At 56.6% G+C, this 21,469-nt stretch overlaps 1 protein-coding gene across 2 annotated transcripts in view; it reads left to right on the top strand.

Annotated features, from left to right (window-relative positions):
- TLN1 (talin 1) overlaps nt 1-18,902 on the top strand; it is a 30,861-nt gene extending 11,959 nt beyond the window's left edge. For both annotated transcript variants that reach the window (XM_052670574.1, XM_052670575.1), the window contains 40 exons: nt 1,055-1,222; nt 1,404-1,698; nt 1,893-2,059; nt 2,173-2,301; nt 2,442-2,555; nt 2,929-3,042; nt 3,124-3,258; nt 3,349-3,477; nt 3,558-3,660; nt 3,738-3,946; nt 4,033-4,152; nt 4,292-4,489; nt 4,716-4,855; nt 5,205-5,298; nt 5,446-5,535; nt 5,732-5,854; nt 5,958-6,101; nt 6,209-6,370; nt 6,477-6,617; nt 6,725-6,906; nt 7,232-7,364; nt 7,707-7,808; nt 7,938-8,108; nt 8,260-8,409; nt 8,736-8,837; nt 8,995-9,114; nt 9,227-9,373; nt 10,244-10,410; nt 10,684-10,867; nt 11,129-11,254; nt 11,545-11,661; nt 11,741-11,926; nt 12,033-12,140; nt 15,343-15,448; nt 15,576-15,700; nt 15,798-15,923; nt 16,058-16,120; nt 16,336-16,518; nt 17,185-17,310; nt 17,786-18,902. In XM_052670574.1, the coding sequence (XP_052526534.1) occupies nt 1,055-1,222; nt 1,404-1,698; nt 1,893-2,059; nt 2,173-2,301; nt 2,442-2,555; nt 2,929-3,042; nt 3,124-3,258; nt 3,349-3,477; nt 3,558-3,660; nt 3,738-3,946; nt 4,033-4,152; nt 4,292-4,489; nt 4,716-4,855; nt 5,205-5,298; nt 5,446-5,535; nt 5,732-5,854; nt 5,958-6,101; nt 6,209-6,370; nt 6,477-6,617; nt 6,725-6,906; nt 7,232-7,364; nt 7,707-7,808; nt 7,938-8,108; nt 8,260-8,409; nt 8,736-8,837; nt 8,995-9,114; nt 9,227-9,373; nt 10,244-10,410; nt 10,684-10,867; nt 11,129-11,254; nt 11,545-11,661; nt 11,741-11,926; nt 12,033-12,140; nt 15,343-15,448; nt 15,576-15,700; nt 15,798-15,923; nt 16,058-16,120; nt 16,336-16,518; nt 17,185-17,310; nt 17,786-17,917 (5,631 nt within the window). In that variant the 3' untranslated portion in view covers nt 17,918-18,902. The remainder of the gene's footprint in view (nt 1-1,054; nt 1,223-1,403; nt 1,699-1,892; nt 2,060-2,172; nt 2,302-2,441; nt 2,556-2,928; nt 3,043-3,123; nt 3,259-3,348; nt 3,478-3,557; nt 3,661-3,737; nt 3,947-4,032; nt 4,153-4,291; nt 4,490-4,715; nt 4,856-5,204; nt 5,299-5,445; nt 5,536-5,731; nt 5,855-5,957; nt 6,102-6,208; nt 6,371-6,476; nt 6,618-6,724; nt 6,907-7,231; nt 7,365-7,706; nt 7,809-7,937; nt 8,109-8,259; nt 8,410-8,735; nt 8,838-8,994; nt 9,115-9,226; nt 9,374-10,243; nt 10,411-10,683; nt 10,868-11,128; nt 11,255-11,544; nt 11,662-11,740; nt 11,927-12,032; nt 12,141-15,342; nt 15,449-15,575; nt 15,701-15,797; nt 15,924-16,057; nt 16,121-16,335; nt 16,519-17,184; nt 17,311-17,785) is intronic.
- Nucleotides 18,903-21,469: the final 2,567 nt, after the last annotated feature.

Genomic DNA, 21,469 nt, shown 5'->3' with positions numbered 1-21,469 from the left:
GTCAGCAAAGCCTGGAGAGAACACCAAGAAGAGCAGAACAGCTTGGGGGGGGAAGTGAGACAGAGGCAGCATGTACAGGAGGAGCTAGCAGGAGGAGTTGGGGGGGCAGCTCCTTCCTGGGGGCCCTCACTAAAGACCAAGCAATCCTATATGCAACTAGCACAGGGCAGGGGACAGGTTCAGAAATCGTGGGATGTATAGCCTGCATCACAACCAGACCCGAGTGTATTCTCTTCCTTTCTCCAGGCTGTTCATACAGAGTGCTTCTCTGCCTTAGGCAACTGCTGTGCTTATGGGAACTTTGGGCTCCAGAGTTTGGTGCATGTGCTCTCCAGCCTGCTGCCATGTCTGACAGGGTGATGGACAGCAGCAGGAGTGGCTTTGGCTTGCAGTAGGTGTGGGGATACTCTGATGTTGCTTGGTGGCCAGAGGCTTTGCTGTAGCAGGGTGCGGCTTTAGGGCTCATTCAGGAATCTGGTGGTGGTGTATTTGTCTTGTTTATGCTCTGCAAGCATGCTCTCAGAAGGAAGACAGGCCTGGCAGCCAGCTTAGCTGCTGCCTGCAATGGGAGGAGCTGTGACCTGTACACCTTGCCCGAGCTCCCTGTCCCAAGCACTGTTATTGGCATCCAGCAGCGTGGCATGAGAGCAAATCCAGATGGTAGCAGTGTGCTGGGCGTTCTGCCAGGAAGATCCTGCTGTGTGCTGCAGGGCCTCCTGGCAGCATGGGGCCTCACTGCAGGTTCTGGCTGTGGGGTAATCAGAAGTGCTGCGTGGGTTGTCCCTGTGACAACATCATGGGTGGTGCTGCTGAGTTGCTCCAGGCAGTGATTTTGTCCATGACAGTGTCGTGGTGCTGGTAGGTGCCATAGCACCCAGCTGTAGGGATTTGCTGGAGGTGTTGCCAGCCACACACCAGGAGTTCGATGCAAGGCAGGGGTGGCGGAAAGGCCCCCTGATCTCATGTTTCCCTGCTGAATATTTCACGAGAGCCGTGCAGGCGGCTGTGCCTGGCTCTGTGGTGGCTCCAGGACTGACCCTGTCCGTCCTCCCAGGACATGCTGATGCAACTGGCCAAGGCTGTGGCCAGCGCCGCTGCTGCGCTGGTGCTGAAGGCCAAGAACGTGGCTCAGAAAACAGAAGACTCAGCACTGCAGACGCAGGTGATTGCAGCTGCCACGCAGTGTGCCCTCTCCACCTCCCAGCTGGTGGCCTGCACCAAGGTAAGCACCAACACTCACTTTGCTTCTGCTCAGACTTGAAGTCTCTGTTTCCTCTGACCCTGGTTCTTTGGAACATCCTCCTTGGGGGTGAAGGACAGCAGTCACTGAGGTCGTGGGATGCTGGACGGAGAGTGGGGGCTGCAGAATGGCAGCGCTGCCCAGCTTTTTTCCTGTCCTACAGGTAGTGGCTCCCACCATCAGCTCCCCAGTGTGCCAGGAGCAGCTGATCGAGGCTGGCAAGCTGGTAGCCAAGTCGGCAGAGGGCTGTGTGGAAGCCTCTAAGGCAGCCACCAATGATGACCAGCTGCTGAAGCAGGTGGGAGTGGCAGCCACCGCCGTCACCCAGGCCCTCAACGACCTGCTGCAGCACATCAAGCAGCACGCCACAGGTGGGCAGCCCATCGGGCGCTACGACCAGGCCACTGACACCATCCTCAACGTCACTGAGAACATATTCAGCTCCATGGGCGACGCAGGTAAGAGTGAGTGGCTGGTGGCACCTGGGGATGGTGGGCTTGAGAGGCACGGTGAGATGAAGCAGGTTCTGGAGTCATGCCTTGTTGGGGGCTCATGCTTGGAGCTTCCCCAAAGATGGAGGGCTGGTGCAGCAAAGCAGCAAATCAGGGTAATTCTCAGGACTTGCTGACAGCCTTCCTTCCTTCCTTCCTAGGGGAAATGGTGCGGCAGGCTCGTATTCTGGCCCAGGCCACCTCCGACCTCGTCAATGCTATTAAAGCTGACGCAGAGGGAGAGACTGACCTGGAGAATTCACGCAAGCTGCTGAGCGCGGCCAAAATTCTGGCTGATGCCACCGCCAAGATGGTGGAGGCTGCAAAGGTTGGTGGCAGGCGGGAGGAGCCGCTGGAGGCAGGGGCAAAGCACAGCGACCTCTGGCAGGATGACAGGAGAACTGAGGGTCATGTCGGATACCATGGCTCTGCTTTATCCAGGGGGCTGCCGCCCATCCCGACAGTGAGGAGCAGCAGCAGCGGCTGCGGGAGGCAGCAGAGGGGCTGCGCATGGCCACCAACGCTGCGGCTCAGAACGCCATCAAGAAGAAGTTGGTGCACAAGCTGGAGGTGAGGCTGCGGTTTGGGCTGCAGAGGGGAAAGAGGGACGGTGTTTGAACAGAAGGGTACTGGTGAGCAGGACCTTGGTCTGTGGCAGAGGGCTCCTGTGCTGGGCTCCCCACATCTGACTTGTGCTTTTTCCCTGGTAGCACGCAGCCAAGCAGGCAGCCGCCTCCGCCACCCAGACCATCGCCGCCGCACAGCATGCTGCTGCCTCCAACAAGAACCCTGCTGCACAACAGCAGCTGGTGCAGAGCTGCAAGGTGAGGGACATGGGGGACACAGGCTGGGTGTCAGCGGGCCGCTAGGCAAAACTGAGAAAAGCTGCTGTGAAAAAGGGACCTTAAAGCCCACCCAGCTCCAGCCCCCACCATATCAGGCTGCCCAGGGCCCCATTGAACCCAGCCTTATGCATCTCCAGGGATGGGGCATCCACACCTACTCTTTGTCCCATCACTGCACTCCTTGTGCAGTGGTCAGGGATCTGTGCGTGGGATCGGTGGTCAGATCTTTGCGTGGCTGAGCTGCCAGTGCTGAGGAGGGGAGCTCCTGCCCTCAGAGCCTGAGCAGCTGCAGCCATCGGGATGCCCACACACTCCATGGCCCTGTTGTGACCCTGCTCTCCCTTGATCACAGGTGGTGGCAGACCAGATCCCCATGCTGGTGCAGGGTGTGCGAGGAAGCCAGTCGCAGCCAGACAGCCCCAGCGCCCAGCTGGCTCTCATCGCTGCCAGCCAGAACTTCCTGCAGGTACCAGAAAACCTGCTGCTGGATGCAGGCAGCAAGACAACTACGTGCCATGCCGTGTCTCACTCTTTTCTTTTTTGACAGCCTGGTGGGAAGATGGTTGCCGCGGCTAAGGCCACCGTGCCCACCATCACTGACCAGGCCTCAGCCATGCAGCTCAGCCAGTGCGCCAAGAACCTGGCCGCAGCCTTGGCTGAGCTCCGCACAGCTGCACAGAAGGTGAGGGGCTGCAGAGGGCAGGCGGGCGGGATGGCCCCTCTACACGGGCTGAGCTCTGTGTAATGCTGTCCGTCCTTCCACCCGCTGCAGGCACAGGAAGCCTGCGGGCCCCTGGAGATCGACTCGGCACTGGGCCTGGTGCAGAGCTTGGAGAGGGACCTGAAGGAGGCCAAGGCAGCCGCCAGGGATGGCAAGCTGAAGCCTCTGCCAGGAGAGACGGTGAGGGCACGCGGGGTGATGGACACGGAGGCCTAGGCGAGGTCACAGGGCCAAACCCCTCCATGTTGTTTGCCCTGCAGATGGAGAAGTGTGCGCAGGACCTGGGGAACAGCACCAAGGCTGTCACCTCCGCCATCGCTCACCTCCTGGGCGAGGTGGCCCAGGGCAATGAGAACTACACAGGTACTAGCCCTCGGCCCCTAGCCAGGCTGCAGCATGTGGCCAGGCTGTCACTGACTGACTACTCTCCTCTATGGCAGGCATTGCTGCCCGGGAGGTGGCCCAGGCTCTGCGCTCACTCAGCCAGGCTGCCCGCGGTGTGGCGGCCAACAGCTCGGACCCTCAGGTGCAGGCTGCCATGTTGGAGTGCGCTAGCGACGTGATGGATAAGGCCAACAACCTCATCGAGGAGGCACGGAAAGCTGTGGCCAAGCCTGGGGACCCTGACAGCCAGCAGCGTCTGGTGCAGGTGGGTCTGGGCCCCTGGATGGCTGTGGGATGAGGGCGGGCCACCAGGGATGGCTGCTGAACAGGCTTTGTTCGTATCTTCTGCAGGTGGCCAAGGCGGTGTCACAGGCTCTGAATCGCTGCGTGAACTGCCTGCCTGGGCAGCGGGACGTGGACGCTGCCATCCGCATGGTGGGAGAGGCCAGCAAGAGGCTGCTCTCAGATTCGGTGAGCTCAGCCTGGGGCTAAAGGGAACCATGAAGTGTTGAGGTGGGCACAGCTGGATGCTCTCCCTGCTGTTGGCTGTGGAATGCCCATCCAGCTGCCACCACCTCACGGCAGCTCCTGACACCCTCTATGCCTCCAGTTCCCTCCCAGCAACAAGACCTTCCAGGAGGCGCAGAGCCAGCTGAACCGGGCGGCTGCAGGGCTCAACCAGTCTGCCAACGAGCTGGTGCAAGCATCACGCGGCACACCCCAGGACCTGGCCAAATCCTCTGGCAAATTTGGACAGGACTTCAATGAGTTCCTGCAAGCGGGAGTGGAGATGGCCAGCCTTTCTCCAGTGAGTGCAAACACCCGTTTGGAGAGACCAAGACTGGGCAAAATGGCAGTAGAGGGGTAGGAAGAGGCTAGGGTTGGTTCAGCAAATTCACCAGATCCTTGCTGCTGCCAGCTGGCAGACAAAGTAAGCAAAGGGGTCTGTCACAGTCTGGAAAGCACCAAAGAAATTGAGGGTGGGCACAGAGCTTGGCAATCTGCTGTTGGTGACTCTTATTGGTTCTTTGCAGAACAAAGAAGATCAGGCGCAGGTGGTATCAAACCTGAAGAGCATCTCCATGTCCTCCAGCAAGCTGCTGCTGGCAGCGAAGGCGCTTTCTGCTGACCCCACAGCCCCCAACCTTAAGAGTCAGCTGGCAGCAGCAGCACGGTAGGAAGAACTGCTTGCAGTGCATGGGGAGAGGTGGTTAAATGCCAAGGGCTGTGCTGGGCTGCAGACAACTCAGTTTAGGCCAGGTATCTGTCTGTATGAGACTCAACTTGTTACGGGGCTGCGCTAAGCCCATTTATCTAATGTACTCCTAAACTGGATGCTGTTGCAGTCTATGAAAAGAGATAGACCCTGGGGGGGAATGAGGGTCTCATAACCAAAGCCTCTGTCAATTTCCTATACCAAGATGTGCCCCAAAACCAAGTTAAAGCGTTCGCAGTAGTGATGGTTCTGGATGATGAAGCTAACACTGATCCTGTCCATGTGTGCCTCTCCCCTGTCCTGGCAGGGCTGTGACTGACAGCATTAACCAGCTGATCACCATGTGCACCCAGCAGGCACCAGGCCAAAAGGAGTGTGACAATGCTCTGAGGGAGCTGGAGGTGAGAAACAGCAACTTGGTGACCCAGGCCCTCCTCTATTTGGGCTTGGCTGGATGCTGAGATGTCTAGTGGGGGGAGAAGAGCTACAGGTACAGGGTGGGATGCAGGGGATGCGCTTCCCTTTGTGTGTCATCTCTGTCTTTATAGACGGTGAAGGAGCTGTTGGAGAACCCCACCCAGACTGTCAATGACATGTCCTACTTCAGTTGCCTGGACAGCGTCATGGAGAACTCCAAGGTGAGACAGGAGCAGAGCAAAGGATGGAGGTTGGGGAAGGATGGGGAGGTTTAGGAGAGTATATGAGGGCAAATGTGGCAAAGGGAAAGAGGCTTTCTCCCTCACTTCTCATGTGGTGGAACTTGATGATCTCCGAATCTGGAGCACTCAGTGCAAACAGGAGATGGTCTCTAGCTGGTGGCTGTGTATCCTTCAGGTGCTGGGTGAGTCCATGGCTGGCATCTCCCAGAATGCAAAGAACAGCAAGCTGCCCGAGTTTGGAGAGTCCATCAGCGCAGCCTCCAAAGCTCTCTGTGGGCTCACGGAAGCAGCAGCCCAGGTGAGATACACTCATTCCCAGCCTCAGTATCACTCCTGGGGCTGGGAGCTATCGCCTGCCTCTGTCCCCATGCAGTCCCTCATTGCATCTCTCATGTTCACAGGCTGCCTACTTGGTGGGAGTTTCTGATCCCAACAGCCAGGCTGGGCAGCAGGGCTTGGTAGACCCCACTCAGTTTGCCAGAGCTAACCAGGCCATCCAGATGGCCTGCCAGAACCTGGTGGATCCTGCCTGCACACAGTCTCAGGTGAGTATGAAGTGGGCTGCTGTGGTGGGCATTTTCTTGTCTAAAAGGGAGTGTTGGAGAAGTGGGGAGATGCTGTGGGTCCTGCCTCACTCTGCTCTTCTCTACAGGTGCTGTCAGCAGCCACCATTGTGGCAAAGCACACCTCAGCCCTGTGCAACACCTGCCGCCTGGCCTCCTCCCGCACCGCCAACCCTGTCGCCAAGCGGCAGTTCGTCCAGTCAGCTAAGGAGGTGGCCAACAGCACAGCCAACCTGGTGAAGACCATCAAGGTGCGGTTCCTGTTGGGGCAGTGTGGGCAGGGTATAGATAAGAGAGCACTTGGGTTTTAGGGTATGCTCAGGGCTAGATAACTGCTTGCTCTCTCCTGCACACCAGGCCCTGGATGGTGCCTTCAATGAGGAGAACCGGGAGCGGTGCCGCGCAGCCACAGCTCCTCTCATAGAGGCTGTGGACAACTTGACAGCCTTTGCCTCCAACCCGGAGTTTGCCACCGTTCCTGCCCAGATCAGCCCTGAGGTGGGGTGTCATTGGGGCGGGGAGGGGTGGTGGCCTGGCTGTGGTGGGAGCTGCTGCCCGCATGTACCAGTCCATCTGTTTCACAAGGCCACTGCCTTCCCACACAGGGACGCAGAGCCATGGAGCCTATTGTCATATCTGCAAAGACGATGCTGGAGAGCTCTGCTGGACTCATTCAGACTGCCCGCTCCCTGGCTGTCAACCCCAAGGACCCGCCACAGTGGTCAGTGCTGGCCGGCCACTCTCGGACTGTCTCAGACTCCATCAAGAAGCTGATCACCAACATGAGGTGAGAGTCAGCCAATCTTGTGTGTGTGGCCATGGACCCTTTGCACTGATCAGTATTGGGTGCATTTCCGAGCATGCTGGGAATATTTTGGCACATCTTGCTTTTGTTCTAGTTGGTTGTTGCCATGGGGAAGCAAGGAAGGTGTTGTTCCTCTTGCCCCTGTTGCGGCACTAATAAGTGTTGAGGGGCATGTGGTACAGCTGCAGTGCCTGGCTCCAACACCAAGTTGCTTGGTGAAAGGGGTCTTGCCCCTCTCCAGCACCAGGGGAAGTTTGTGGTAAAGCGATGGTAAGCCCTGCACAGTGCTGATATGGTTGTCATACAGGGACAAAGCTCCTGGACAGCGGGAGTGCGACGAGGCCATTGAGGTCCTGAACAGATGCATGCGGGAGGTGGACCAGGCCTCCCTTGCAGCCATCAGCCAGCAGCTGGCCCCCCGAGAAGGTATCTCCCAGGAGGTAAGTGGGAACATGCTCCCGGGGCCAGGATCTTACCTGGAATCCCTCTGCCTTCACAAAGGGCTTCTGCAGCCCTTCTTGTGTCTTTAGCAGGAATCCTAAATCCACCTAGCCAAGTGCTTGTCAGAACAGCCTAGCTTAAAGCTGTGTGTCCCTGCTGCCTGTCTGGTTCAGTGGGACGGAGGAGTGGGTCTGCTCAGGCCACCACAGCACCCAGATCTGATTAGCAGTGCAGCCAGCACCTTGGTGTCCTGCTTACCTCAGCAGGTTAACTCCTTCTCACCAGAGCTTGGTGAGACCAGCTCTGCTGTAGCTTCATGCAAGATACTCTCTTTACAACAGGCTTTGCATAACCAGATGATCACGGCTGTTCAGGAGATCAACAACCTGATAGAGCCTGTGGCCAGTGCAGCACGGGCTGAAGCCTCACAGCTGGGACATAAGGTAACTGAAGGGCAGGGATGGGGAGCTGGTGATCAGCCACCAAATGTGTGTCAAATAGTTTGCACCATGAGGAGAGGCTCAGGCTAGCGGGTACTAGGACCTGCCAGCACTGACTCTGCTTTTCCCTAGGTGTCCCAGATGGCTCAGTACTTCGAGCCCCTCATTTTGGCAGCTATTGGTGCTGCCTCCAAAACACCCAATCACCAGCAGCAGATGAACCTTCTGGACCAGACCAAAACTCTGGCTGAGTCTGCCCTGCAGATGCTGTATACAGCCAAGGAGGCTGGTGGGAACCCCAAGGTGAGCAGGAGGTGGACATGTTGACACCGTGAGCTTTGGATGTCTGTCGTGTGTCATATGTGCACGCCCGACACCAAAACTCAGGACAAGCATGTGGTGTCTGCATTGGAGTGGAGTAACTTCATTCTCTCACTCTGTCATGTCCTTGCAGCAAGCTGCCCACACACAGGAGGCTTTGGAGGAAGCCGTGCAGATGATGAAGGAGGCAGTGGAGGACCTGACCACCACGCTCAACGAGGCAGCCAGCGCTGCAGGCGTTGTTGGGGGCATGGTGGACTCCATCACCCAAGCCATCAACCAGGTGAAGGGAACACAGAGAGGGCTGTGGGAGAGGAGGAGTCAGAGTCAAACTCTGTGTGTGACACTTAGTCGTTTCTTGTCTTCCTTGGGATGCTGCCACTGAGTCTTGCTTGAGGAGTGGTAAACAGGGTACTGCGCTTAGGCAGCCAAGGAGGAAGTGAGAGATGCTGGAAGTTGTTCAGATCTTCCCCTGAGGGAGCTCTGGGGGATGGTCTAAGGGAGGAGCATCTGGAGCCCTTGTGGGAAGCACAAATCTGCCATGCTGTAGTCAAGGAGGGCCTCTGGGCTGCGGCTGGAGCCAAACTCTCCTGATATATTTTCTTGCAGCTGGATGAGGGACCAATGGGCGAGCCAGAGGGGACGTTTGTGGACTACCAGACCACAATGGTGAAGACGGCCAAGGCTATTGCAGTGACTGTGCAGGAGATGGTGCGTACAGGGCCCAGTCTCTGCTCTCCTATGCCCTCTTGCTTGAGGCAGAAAGCAGACAGTGTGCTGTGGTCTCACCCAGGCAAGGCAACTGCCACTGCTGCTTGCCTGTCCTACTACAGGACCCATCTGAGTTCTGCTCTTCTTTCATTGGCAGGTCACCAAATCCACCACTAACCCAGATGAGTTGGGCATACTGGCCAACCAGCTTACTAATGACTATGGGCAGCTGGCACAACAGGCCAAGCCAGCTGCGCTCACTGCTGAAAATGAGGAGGTAAGATGTTGGGCCTGGAGGAGCTGCATTGGATGACTGGCATTTCCCTTTGGGTGTATTGGGTGTAAGGCTGATGCCCTTGAGGCTCTCTCATGCACGTGTTTGCCTGCAGATTGGCTCCCACATTAAACGCCGGGTACAGGAGCTCGGCCATGGCTGTGCTGCCCTGGTGACCAAGGCTGGAGCCCTGCAGTGTAGCCCCAGCGATGCCTACACCAAGAAGGAGCTGATAGAGAGTGCACGCAAGGTCTCCGAGAAGGTGAGCAGCCCTCAGAGCATGTAATAGGAGGGGGGCATTCAGATGGTGGGAGGAGTGCTGGGTTGAACCCCATGTCCTATGCCACCAATTTGGTTTCTCCGGTGGTCATCCTGGACTCTATCTGCTCTTGGCCATGCTTGCCCTGGCACAACTGGAGTGGAGGAGCCACCCCAGTTCCCTCCTGACACCGTACCAACTTGTGCTGTGATTGGAGCAGTGCAACAGCTGGGTGCTCACTGCTGAAATGCTGAGCTACCAAGGAGTATTGATCACACTCTCATGGCAGCTCAGGGCTCTGTAAACCTGCCCTTATTGAGATGTGTGTAGCATTTGCTGCATTTCTAACGAGCTCGCAACTCACTTTGGGTGATTGATTTCTTCTGCACCTTCTACTGCCATGGTGGAAAACCTTGTCCATTTAAAAGCACATTGGTTAATAACAGATGCAAACATGGGTTAAAAAAAGTAGAGCTGCAGTCCTCCAAAGCAAGATTACAAAAGCAAAACAAACACTGGTTTGTACTGTCTGGCACATATCAGCATGCTCAGGGCCCCCTGCAGATTCTTCCTTTCCAAGCTTACTTTCCACCAGGAAAACTTCTGTCTTGAGAGTGCTTGGCAGAGTGAAGGATTTGGATTTAGCGCTTGCAGAAGGAGTGAGCTATAACGTGTAATAAACTGCACGCCTCACTTGTTTGGAGATTAGCACAGTCCAATGGTACATGCAATCCTAAAAGTGAGAGATACGAGATAAAAATTACTGAATGCTAAGAAGGGATGTAATTCCTTATTCCCCTCCTTGATTTAAAGAGGTGCGTGGTGGGGACTGCATGTGTCTGCCTCTCCAATCAACCTACTTGTACCCCACAGGTCTCCCACGTGCTGGCAGCCCTTCAGGCTGGGAACCGTGGGACTCAAGCCTGTATCACTGCAGCCAGTGCTGTCTCTGGCATCATTGCTGACCTCGACACCACCATCATGTTTGCCACAGCAGGGACTCTCAATCGGGAGAACTCTGAAACCTTTGCTGACCACAGGTATCAGGGGATAAGGACACTTTGCTCAGCTGGAGGTGAAGGGTCAGGCTCTATCCTACCATCTCACATCCTTGTAAGCCGTGGGCTAGCCCCAGAGAAATCTGCAAATTCATGCTGGCTCTGTTTTCACAACCAGTGTGTACAGACAGAAGGCAGGAAGCAAAGAGCATGTGCACATGCAGAGGGACAGAAACCTGCATGTCATTCTTCAGCACCTTGTGCAAGCACACCTCTGCGGCACTGCCTTCTCTCTGACATTCTTCTTCTCCCCAGGGAAGGCATTTTGAAGACAGCCAAGGCATTGGTAGAAGACACCAAGGTGCTGGTGCAGAACGCCACTGCCAGCCAGGAGAAGTTAGCGCAGGCTGCCCAGTCCTCTGTGTCCACCATCACCCGCCTGGCCGAGGTGGTGAAGCTGGGTGCTGCCAGCCTGGGATCTGAAGACCCAGAGACTCAGGTAGGATGGAGCACCTGCAGTGAATGGAGAGTGCTCATGCCTTGCAGGAATGGAATGGAGCTGAGGTTGTATGGTCTGGGCTGGACTCCATGTGCCCTGAAGAGGGTTGACTGGGCTTTGACCCTAGTCAGGCACTCTAGCTGAGCTAAATTCCATGTATATGGTGTATCCTACAGCGCCGTGTTTTTTATCACTGGGATGCGCCACCCCAGCTTGAGTGTGAGCAGATCACACTCCTGACCCTGGCCTTGCTTTCCCCAGGTGGTTCTGATCAATGCTGTGAAGGATGTGGCCAAAGCACTTGGGGACCTGATTGGTTCCACCAAAGCAGCTGCTGGCAAAGCTGGGGATGATCCTGCTGTCTATCAGCTGAAGAACTCTGCCAAGGTCTGCAATGGAGAAGAAAAGTTGGGGCAGGAGGGCTGGAGAAAGAGCTGGGGGACTTCTGCGCATGTCTAGGGGCACAGGGAGAATTGTGAGACAACTGGGAGAATGGAGCAGAGAGGCATGTGAAGGGTGGGGCACAGCACACATGAATTGGTGAGAGATCAAAATGAAGTGGTGTGAGTGGAGTTTGGGGAAGGGACAATTTTGCACCAAACCAGAGGGAGAGATGGTGCTGGCAGCATCCTAGAGGTTTTGCAGGGCTTTACCTGGCTCTGTTCTCCCTTCCACAGGTGATGGTCACCAATGTCACTTCCTTGCTGAAGACAGTGAAGGCTGTTGAGGATGAGGCCACAAAGGGGACACGAGCACTGGAGGCCACGATAGAGCATATCCGCCAAGAACTGGCGGTGAGCACCGCTGCGGTGTCACAGCTGACGCCCTGCCCACCCGCTGCCCCATGCCTCACTCCTGCCTTTCTCCTCGCAGGTCTTCTCCTCCCCAGTGCCTCCTGCCCAGGTCTCGACCCCAGAGGACTTCATCCGAATGACAAAAGGCATCACAATGGCCACAGCCAAAGCTGTGGCCGCTGGTAACTCGTGTCGGCAGGAGGATGTCATCGCCACCGCCAACCTGAGCCGCCGTGCCATTGCCGACATGCTGCGCGCCTGCAAGGTGCTGCATGGGTGGGCGGCGGACGTGGGGCTGGCACAGGGCTGGGGGGACCCTGGCACGAGCCCCAGTGTCATGTCTGGATGAAAATGCTGTCTCTGGGTTGCAGGAGGCTGCCTACCACCCGGAGGTGAGCGCAGATGTGCGGCAGCGGGCGCTGCGCTTCGGCAAGGAATGCGCTGACGGCTACCTGGAGCTGCTGGAGCACGTGCTGGTGGTGAGTGTCCCCAGCCCCGTGGTTTGCTGAGGCTGCCCGTGGTCACCAGGTGTTCCCCAGATCCCCAGTTACCCCTGAGCCCCGCAGTTACCCTCACTGAGGTATTTTAGCAAGTTTACCCTTACTGCCTGTACTCAAAGTGCCCAAGGTGAGTGCAGGGCAAAAGATGGTGTGCAGTGGCCAGGGGCACAACAGGTAGCAATGCCTGTTTTTCAGGTCCTGCATAAAAGAGAGACCTATCCCTGCCTTGAGACTGCAGCTATTTGTTGCAGCAGTGCTCTCAGGTAGTGCTGCTATAATTGCTTTGACCTGAGCTGGACAGTCAGTGTCAAAATGATCCTTGAGGAGCTGGTGCTGGATTCCTGTCTTATTCCTTGTCCCTGTACCTAGGTTAGACAGGCAAACAAAAGGTGAGGAGGGGTAGGAGTGCTGCCTGTAGTTACTTACAGAAGCAGATATCAGAGCCATAAACAGTCTTTCAAGAAAAGTATTTGGCTAACAACAGATGGAGATTAACTGGCCATAAACAGATGGAGGCTGGAAATTCAACAACACAGGAACAGAATCCTAGAGCAGCTTCCATTAAAAGTGGTGGGAGGGAGAAGCTTCAGTCAGGGTGCAAACAGAACTTGTTAAGCTCACAGAGGAGTGTGAGACAGACAATGCCTGTGGTGGCAGAGGTCTTGGCTGCAAAGGCCAGCTGCACCCTATTCAGCTTACTGCTGAATAGTACAGTACTTACATTACTTCAGGTACTGCTGCTGCTACAGTCCTCTCAGTTGGCTGCTTTAATTAGCTGTCTTACAAAATCAGCGTGGCTTGCTTGAAACAAATGAAATCTGGGTTAACCAGGAGATGGAAAGCAAGGATTCAGCGAAGTGCTTCCAGTGGTTTGCATTCTTGGCAAGATTACATAGTGACAGACTTGACCCTGCTGCAGGGATGTGCAGGGCGCATGCCTTTGGAGCTGCTGATAGCCCTGGACCAGGAGCAGGGAAAAAGAGCAAGCGTGGGTTAGTTACACAGCATGGTTTCACTGGGTTAGTTAAAATGGACTGATAAATCATGTTGTCCAAATTCACCAGATGTGAAGTGGTGGAGCTCAGGGAAAGTCAAGCTCCCTGGGGAAGAGAATTGCCAGCACTGGCAGAACAAAAAGGAGGCAGGCAGGAGCCAAGGGCTAGAAATTGAAGAGAGGCGGGGGAAATCAAGGGATGGTTGATTATGCTTGAAGGAGGAAACCACCAGGATACAGTTCCAAGAGGAGCAGTGAGTTTTGCATGCTCTAGATCAAATGTCTTTCTGGAAGATGCTGTGGCCACACATAAGACATCACAGCCAAGACTGACATGCTAGATGAAATTCTCTGGCTGACCTATTTCACAGATGATTGGGCATTGACATACTGTGCCCAAGGTCAGTCTACTCGCAGAAGCATGCTATTCCACTGCATTTTGGGTGTAACTTTCCAGCTGCCTTCTGACGTCTCCTGAATATCACACATGCAGTACATTCAGTGAAATACTTACCAGAGGTACATCTTGGGAAGGCTATGTCCTCTAGAAAGAGACCATTTAGCAATTTAAAACATGTCAGAAGAGCAGACAACAGACTTAACAGTATGGCATTTTGTCCAGATGTGCTCATGAGGGCAAACTGGGCATTGCTGTGTGCTGTCAGCTCAGGAGCTCCTGTGACTTTCCTGAGATTGCCCCACGCAAGTCCAGAATAAAGTCAAAAGCACTCCCAGCCTCAGCAGCGTGCCAATCTGTGTGTGCAGGGTCATGTCGGTGGGAGGGCAGCAGGTTCCTGGAAAGCAGTGAGCAGAAGGCATGCAGAGGTGCTGATGGGGCAGAGTGCAGTGCTGGTCCCTTCCCGTACAGAAGGGTGTGGAAGGGGAGGTTATGGACGGAATACTGCCTGATACCAACAGGATACAGCAAGACTTGCTGTGTGTATGCTGGGTTGTTCCCTTTGGGAGCCAACGCCTCACAGAGTGTGAACAGGAGTGGTTGTAGTTCAAGAAAGAGAGTTATTTAGCTTGGGATGGAAAACGTGGCTCCCAGCAGAGGAGTAAGCAAGCAGCATATTTCACCAGGGAGGGGAAGGAATTTGAACCTCCTCAGGGATGTGGTATTTTGTAACAATAGGTCTCTGCCACCAAAAGCAGAGAAATTCAGGCTGAGAACTGCAGTCAGGCAGTTAGGAGCAGGGAGAAATAAGGTGCTGCTCTGGGCATGGGTGGTCCCTCCAGCCCTGCAGCATTTGGGTCCGGTCAGCAGAAAATGTGCTGGGGCTGAAATACGAAGTGGTGATGGCAGCTTCCAGGAAGCCTCTGAACCTTGCTTCCCACTTCTCTGTCTCACCTTCTTCACCCTTTCCTGCGCGTATCCCATTGCCCGTGTGTCTCTGCGGGGCATTCACTGCCTTCTCTCTCCTCTCCGTCCTCCCGTGCAGCCGGTGAGTAAGGCGACACTTGGTGTGCTTGCCAGTGTCTAACCTCCGCATGAGCCTTGCTGGCGGCGCGTCCGCCTGCCCAGCCCGGCGCTGGGGTGAAGCTGCGTCTGCCTGGTTTGGAGCAGGACCCCAAGGTCCGTGCCTGCACTCACTCCTGCTCGAGCTGACGTGTGGCCTCGGGTGTGCCGTGGTGTGTGCATGCCTGTCCCCCAGAGCACCCGCTTCAGGGTGGCTCCTAGAAGGGGGATGTGTGTCCTGCAGGGGCTGGGACCTTGCTCCGCGTCCTCCCCTGCCCAGGTTGTGTTTGCAGATGACTTTCCAAGGGGGGGACAGCAAGGGAGGGAAGGGTTCTGGAGCTTGGAGTACTTTGGGGTGGGGAGGAGATCCAAGGGGACAGCCTCTGAGTGGTGGAAGGGGTCAAGCCGAGAACCCCAGTGTTGTGCCATGTCCTAGAAGAGCATCCTGTCCCTGTGCAGGAGGAGACCTACCAGCGTTGCTGCAGACAGGATGGCAAACAATGACTGATACGCACATGCAGGGTGGGGGCTCCCCCCTCCTTCTCTGGGGAAACATCTCAAATGGACCCGTGGGACCCTGATGATGGCACTCGCCGTAGCCTGAAATGAGGGTGTCTGAGCCCCAAAAAGCACATTTTCCAAGCAGGCAAATTCTGGGGCAGGGAACTGCCATGTAGGGACCATTTCCTGCTTCTGTTTCCCTAACGTGCTCACTCCTGCTCTCGCAGATTCTGCAGAAGCCAACCCACGAGCTGAAGCAGCAGCTGGCTGGGTACTCCAAGCGGGTGGCCAGCTCTGTCACTGAGCTCATCCAGGCAGCCGAGGCCATGAAGGGTGAGTGCCACGGCCACATCCACCCCTGGGCTGGCACCTGGGGTTCAGCAGCTGATGGGAGGAGGAAGAGTCAGCGGGAAATAAAGCTGTGCATGGGTTTAACTTCTCTTGGTTCCTATCTCTGCAGGGACAGAGTGGGTTGACCCTGAAGATCCCACGGTCATTGCTGAGAATGAATTGCTGGGTGCAGCAGCTGCCATCGAGGCTGCAGCCAAGAAGCTGGAGCAGCTGAAACCAAGGGCCAAGCCCAAGGTAGCGTGGAGTGCTGAGCCCCACCTCACCTCCCCAGCTTCCTGCCGTCTTCCCTGCCCTCTTGTATAGGATTAATGTGCCCATTTTTTGCCTACAGCAAGCGGATGAGAGCCTGGACTTTGAGGAGCAGATCCTGGAGGCTGCCAAATCAATCGCTGCAGCCACAAGTGCCTTGGTGAAAGCAGCCTCAGCAGCCCAGCGAGAATTGGTGGCCCAAGGAAAGGTAAGAGGAAGAGAGTTGAAGTCATCAAGATGCAGAGCTTTCACAGGAGAAGGTGGATCTCGGCCTGTGGTTGGTCCTGTTCTCCAAGGGCTGCCGACAGCTCCTGTGCCTCACTCACCTCCTGTGCTTAACAGGTGGGAGTCATCCCGGCCAATGCAGTGGATGATGGACAGTGGTCCCAAGGACTCATTTCAGCTGTGAGTATCAAGGACGCATACGGGCAGGGGACATCTCGTGTTCGGCAAGATGCTCTCTGTCCTTGTGCTTCTGCACTCTAAAAGAAGTAGCCCCACTGCTTACTCCCTCTCCCACCATCTGGGGTGTGGCATGGAAGCCAACTGTCCCCATCCTATGTGCCATGTCCTCCTTGGGACCCTCTCCTGCACCTCTCTGACACCCTCTCTCGCTGCAGGCACGCATGGTGGCTGCTGCCACCAACAACCTTTGCGAAGCTGCCAACGCGGCAGTGCAGGGCCACGCCAGTGAGGAGAAACTGATCTCATCAGCCAAGCAGGTGGCTGCCTCCACAGCACAGCTACTGGTGGCCTGCAAGGTGAAGGCTGATCATGACTCAGAGGCTATGAAGAGGCTCCAGGTGAGTCCCTAGAGCCCCAGCTGCCTCCTCCAGGTTCCTGAAGATTCACCTCTGTGCTTGAGTGGTGGATAGGAGCAGGGAGGCATCTAGGATTATGGGATGGGGCTGTGGCACTGCTCTTGGTGGTTCAGTAGGATGCTGGCTCCACATAGCTTGGACTTCAGTTGCTTGCACGTGTAATCCTGGGCTCTTGTCCACCATGCTGGGGTTGCAGAGCTTGGGGACATTCATGGCTGATGGCCTGGCTTGGGAATGCCTGAAATGTATGCACCAGATCCCTGGCATTAAAGTGTGGGGACATGTTTTGATGTGGCCATCTCCGTGGCTGCAGGGCAGAGGTGAATGCCCATGTGCTGCAGGAGCGATCCCGATGGGACCTCGGAGGTGTCATCTTGGGCCAAAGGCTGGGATGGGACAGTCCCTGCCCTGCTCATGTGGGAGCAGAGCAAGGGAGCCCATGGGCTCTCAGTCAGGAGCAGCAGTGCCTGAAATGGTCATGAGCAATTGTGGTGGCAGCAAGCCATGAGCAGGAAGCTCTGCCGGCATGTCCCCTTCTCCCAGCTGCCTCTTCTGCACACAAGCCCATCTGGCACAGGGGTTCCCCCCCCGAGGCAGCAGTTGTACCCTTGGCTGAGTGTAATAATCCCTTTTTTTCCCCAACTCCAGGCTGCTGGCAACGCTGTGAAGAGAGCATCGGACAATCTGGTGAAGGCAGCACAGAAGGCAGCCGCCTTCCAGGACCATGATGAGACAGTGGTGGTGAAGGAGAAGATGGTGGGAGGAATTGCACAGGTGAGGAGTGGGGCTGCTTCCATAGTGCAGGGTGGCTCTGGCTGCCTACAAGGCCATATTTATCATCTGCCAACATGGGTCACTGAACAGCACTGCAAGCTGGGAAGTTGCTCCCGTCCCACACAGCAGAGCTTGATACTCTTCCTACTGTTTAGCAGTGAGCACAGCCAGCAAATATGTACCGATGTGTTTGGTGTAACATCTGCACCATCCCAGTGCCACGGGGTGTGTGAAGGGTAGAACGCTGTTCAAGGGACAGGTGCAGCCCTGTGTGGCATGGCACAAGTCCCAGCTTCGTGTGTTGGATGTGGGACCTGTCTGCAGGACACTGTGGGCTGTATCTCGTGAGCACCGTGCATATTGCGACCACGGAGGGTGCTCAGCCGTAATTGTGGCTGCGATGGGAGGATGCAGAGCGAGATGTGCTCCCATCCCTGCCACAGGTGGACAAAGCATCTCATTGCTCTCTCTGCAGATCATCGCCGCCCAGGAGGAGATGCTGCGCAAGGAGCGGGAGCTGGAGGAGGCGCGTAAGAAGCTGGCCATGATCCGGCAGCAGCAGTACAAGTTCCTGCCCACGGAGCTGCGGGACGAGGAGCAGAACTGAGCCCCGCGCCTCTGCGCTGCGCCCAGGCAGAGCCCTCCCGCCACTCACTGCACAGACTGCTGCCGCCGGCTCCTATTTAAGACACCCCACCTCCAACAACACTGGGCTGCCTCGGGGAGACCAGTGCCCTGCCCGCACCGGTGCACCAGGACTAACCCAGACACCGTGCAGCACCTGCGCTGCTGCTTCGCCACCCAGCCCACCTCTCCACGCAGCACACCGGGCTGGGAGCCTGTCCTCGGGCAGCTCAAGGTGCCCCTGGGGCCCGAGGCTCCCTGCTGCCTGGGGCCTGGCCCTTCACGCCTTTCAGGACTTTCCTCGTGCCTTCTTGTCCTCTCTCTTGCTTCTTTCTTCTCCCTCCTCCAGGTGGGAGCGGGTGAGGCCTGTGCCTTGCCCTTGTTTGGGGATCATCTCTGCACCTTCCCTTGTGCCTCGCACAGAGCCTCCCTTCACCTCTATGCCTTACTGCTGGCTGAACGCCCCTACACTCCGCAGCAGCAGTCTCCCAGGAGGCACCGTGCACCCTCCTCAGTGCCTCCGCTTGGGGGCCGGTGCCATGGCTTTTCCCCAGGAGCTGCTGTTCCCATCTTGTTGCCTCCCAGCCAGCTCTGCCTTCCTTCTCCTTCCCAAGTGCCTGCATTGTTTTCTGAGATCTTCAGTATTTTTTATAACTTTTAAATTTCTGTAGTATTGAGCCTGCAGCTTTCCAAGTTCATTTATCCCCTCGCTCACATTGCCCCCACTAACCCCCAGAGCCCAATGCCTGCCCAGGGGCCCAGAGCCCACAGCTCCCCACCCCTCCTGGCTCTGGGACCTCCCTCCCTCCCTCCCTTTGCACTCGCTGAGGCTTTTCTCACTATTTTGATACTTTGAGCATCCCATATTACACATGGAAGGAAACCACCTCCCCCGACGCTCCGGGGTGGGTGGATGCGGATGGCTCTTCGGAAAGACGCTTTCATCAATAAAAGTGTTTTTTCTGCTTGCTTGGAGCACGTGTCCGTGGGGGAGTGCAGGGACCTCCAACTTTAGGTGCCCCCAAGGAGCAGGGCTTTATGGAGGGAGGAGTGCTGCAGACCCCGCTGTGGGCAGCATGGGGCTGCCAGCCCTCCTTGCAGGGAGAAAGCAGCACGAGTGCTTATACAGCATGGAAACTATTTGAGGCATGTCCAAAGCAGCACCCGGCAACCCAGACCCCCATTGGCAGCCTCACAGGTGCTGCCCAGGGCGGGGGGGGGGGGATTTGGGGGCCGGCTGAGCTCCAGTGTAGCACCTGCCCCTGAGGCTCTGTACTCCTGGCCCCATTCCTGCAGGCAGCCGAAAATATCCCTAGGCAGAGTGGTAGGAGGGGGTGCAGGTGGGGCACCCCCTATATATCGACCCCCCAATGGGGCAGCAGCCGGGAATGCGGCTGGAGCCCCTCTGGCTGCCTTGGCTAAGCTCAGGCCCTGAAATAGTCACCCTGGCTGCCCCAGCATGGCCCCTTCCCCACCTGCTGCCACCCCGTCCTGTCACTCAGCAGAGCTTGGGGACACGACGGATATGGTGGGATGCAGTGGGGATACCTCTGTCCCTGCACCCCAAGTACCCATGCTGCAGGGCCAGCACCAGCGAGCAGCCTGGAGGCTGAACTGCACTGCATGGCATGTCACAACTCTGCAGTTCTCAGCTGTGTCCATCGGGCTGGCCATGGGACTGTTGGGGGGGGTGTCTCTGCAGTCTCTGCGACTGCAGCACTGTGGTGTCCTGCAGCATCTTTGGGTGTCGAAGTGCAGAGGGGCCACTATGCCCCCCGTGACACTGTGCCATGGCCCAGCTCCAGGGCAGATTTGTGCCTCCCGCAGGAATCTCAGCCCTGCCAGCTGTCCCCTGACAATCTGCACTGCCTGACCCAGCACCAGGTACCAGACACAAGCACAGCCCAGCTCCACCACCCAGGGCAGTGGGCTGCAGCAGTGGGGACCCTCAGCCACATCTCTCAGGCAAAGGTTGGGACACAGGTGCCAGTTGTAAATATATGTTGGAGGGACGCAAGGCAGCATTTAGCATGGCTGGAGCCCTGAGTCCATAAATCTTTCAGCTGGGATTGGAGGGGCTATTTTTGCATGCAGGTTCCAGCAGGCACAAATGGTGCTCAGGATATGTCAATCATAAGGTGCCAGCAGTCCCACCATGGCCCCGAATTTGGGGTGGGCAGACGACCTGCAGCCTGGCTCATTGGGGAACACTGGGCAGTGATGACAACCAAAGAAGTCCCTTCCCTAGGAACATACTGGAGAAAGGTGCCTACCCCAGAACCCCTTGTCCTGCAGTTCAGCTTTGAGGGCAAAGCCATGGACAGGAGCACCTGCATGGCACCAGGTGTTCCTGTAGGATGTGGCCATGGGGAAAATGGAGAGTGCAGTGAGAGGGACCTGCATCCCTAGGGGGGCTCATAGGAAGCTCCCCCAGCTGCTCACATTGTACTCATCACCTCTGAGTTCACTGGGCTGCTCTGGGCTGAAGCATCTTCTCCAGAGCCAACCATCCTTGTCTTGCTCCTATAAAACCATTTTCTCCAGTTCTCACCTCCAACCATTTTCACTGCGCCTCTGTGCCAAAAAGTCAAGTGTGCGCCCCATTGCTGGATGTGGGTGCAAAGGGATGGCCTTGGAGCTCACACAGTCCCTCACCTCGTCCATCCCATCCCACCCCATCCCCTCTGACCCCCCCAGCTCCAAACCCACCCTGCAGCTGGGAATGCACCAGAAGCATTTACGAGCGGTATTCAAGCATGGGGTATTTTTGGAGGAGTTGGGATCAGAAGGGTTTACTCTTTTTTTTTTTTTTTTTGGCCTATAGAATAAGGTTTATTTTGAGAAGAAAGAAGGAGCAAGGCAGCCTGCATGCCCCAAGTCACCCTGGTACACTGTCCCATTGGAGGTGCCCTCCTGCTGGGGATGATGGCACGGGAGTGGTGGTAACGTGGGGCAGTGCTGGTGCTGGTGCTGCGACGCAGCAGTGGGATGAGAAGGGGGGGTCAGTGCTTGGCTCTCTCCAGTCCCAGAGGATTTTTCCGTTGTGTTTTGCTGCCAGGCCTTTCACAGAGGACACTGGGGCGGTGCGGAGGAGGGTCCTGGGGTGGCTGTGCTAGGAGGAGCCTGCGTGGCACAGAGGGGTCTCACTGTGGCCACCTCCACAGAGCATCGCTGTGCCCACTGCTGGCTCTGGGAGTGGGGTGCTATGTTTGGCTTAGGGCCACGACCCCAATCTCCAGCTGTGCCAGGCTGGTGGGGCACCCTTGCTATGGGGCTATATGGGGGGCTGCAGTGCCAGAAGAATCGTGTCCTGCTGTAGGCACAGAGACACAAACAACACAGGGGACCCTGGGGCACAGCAGTATCATGATGGTTCTGGGCATCCCCTGCTCCTTTTGGAGCTGATGGAGTGTCCCTCTGCCCCAGGGAGCAGAGCTGGCCTATGGGGTGTCCCCAGGTGGTCACAGCCTGTAGGAGTCCGAGTGCCATTGCAGCACCCCAGGACCCCCAGGACTGCTGTGGGTGTCCCCAGGAG

The sequence above is a fragment of the Tympanuchus pallidicinctus genome, unplaced genomic scaffold, assembly GCF_026119805.1.
Source record: "Tympanuchus pallidicinctus isolate F22 unplaced genomic scaffold, pur_lepc_1.0 scaffold9, whole genome shotgun sequence".
NCBI lineage: Eukaryota > Metazoa > Chordata > Aves > Galliformes > Phasianidae > Tympanuchus > Tympanuchus pallidicinctus.
Note: the sequence above shows the minus strand (reverse complement) of the source record. Positions and strands in the feature narration are given on the sequence as shown.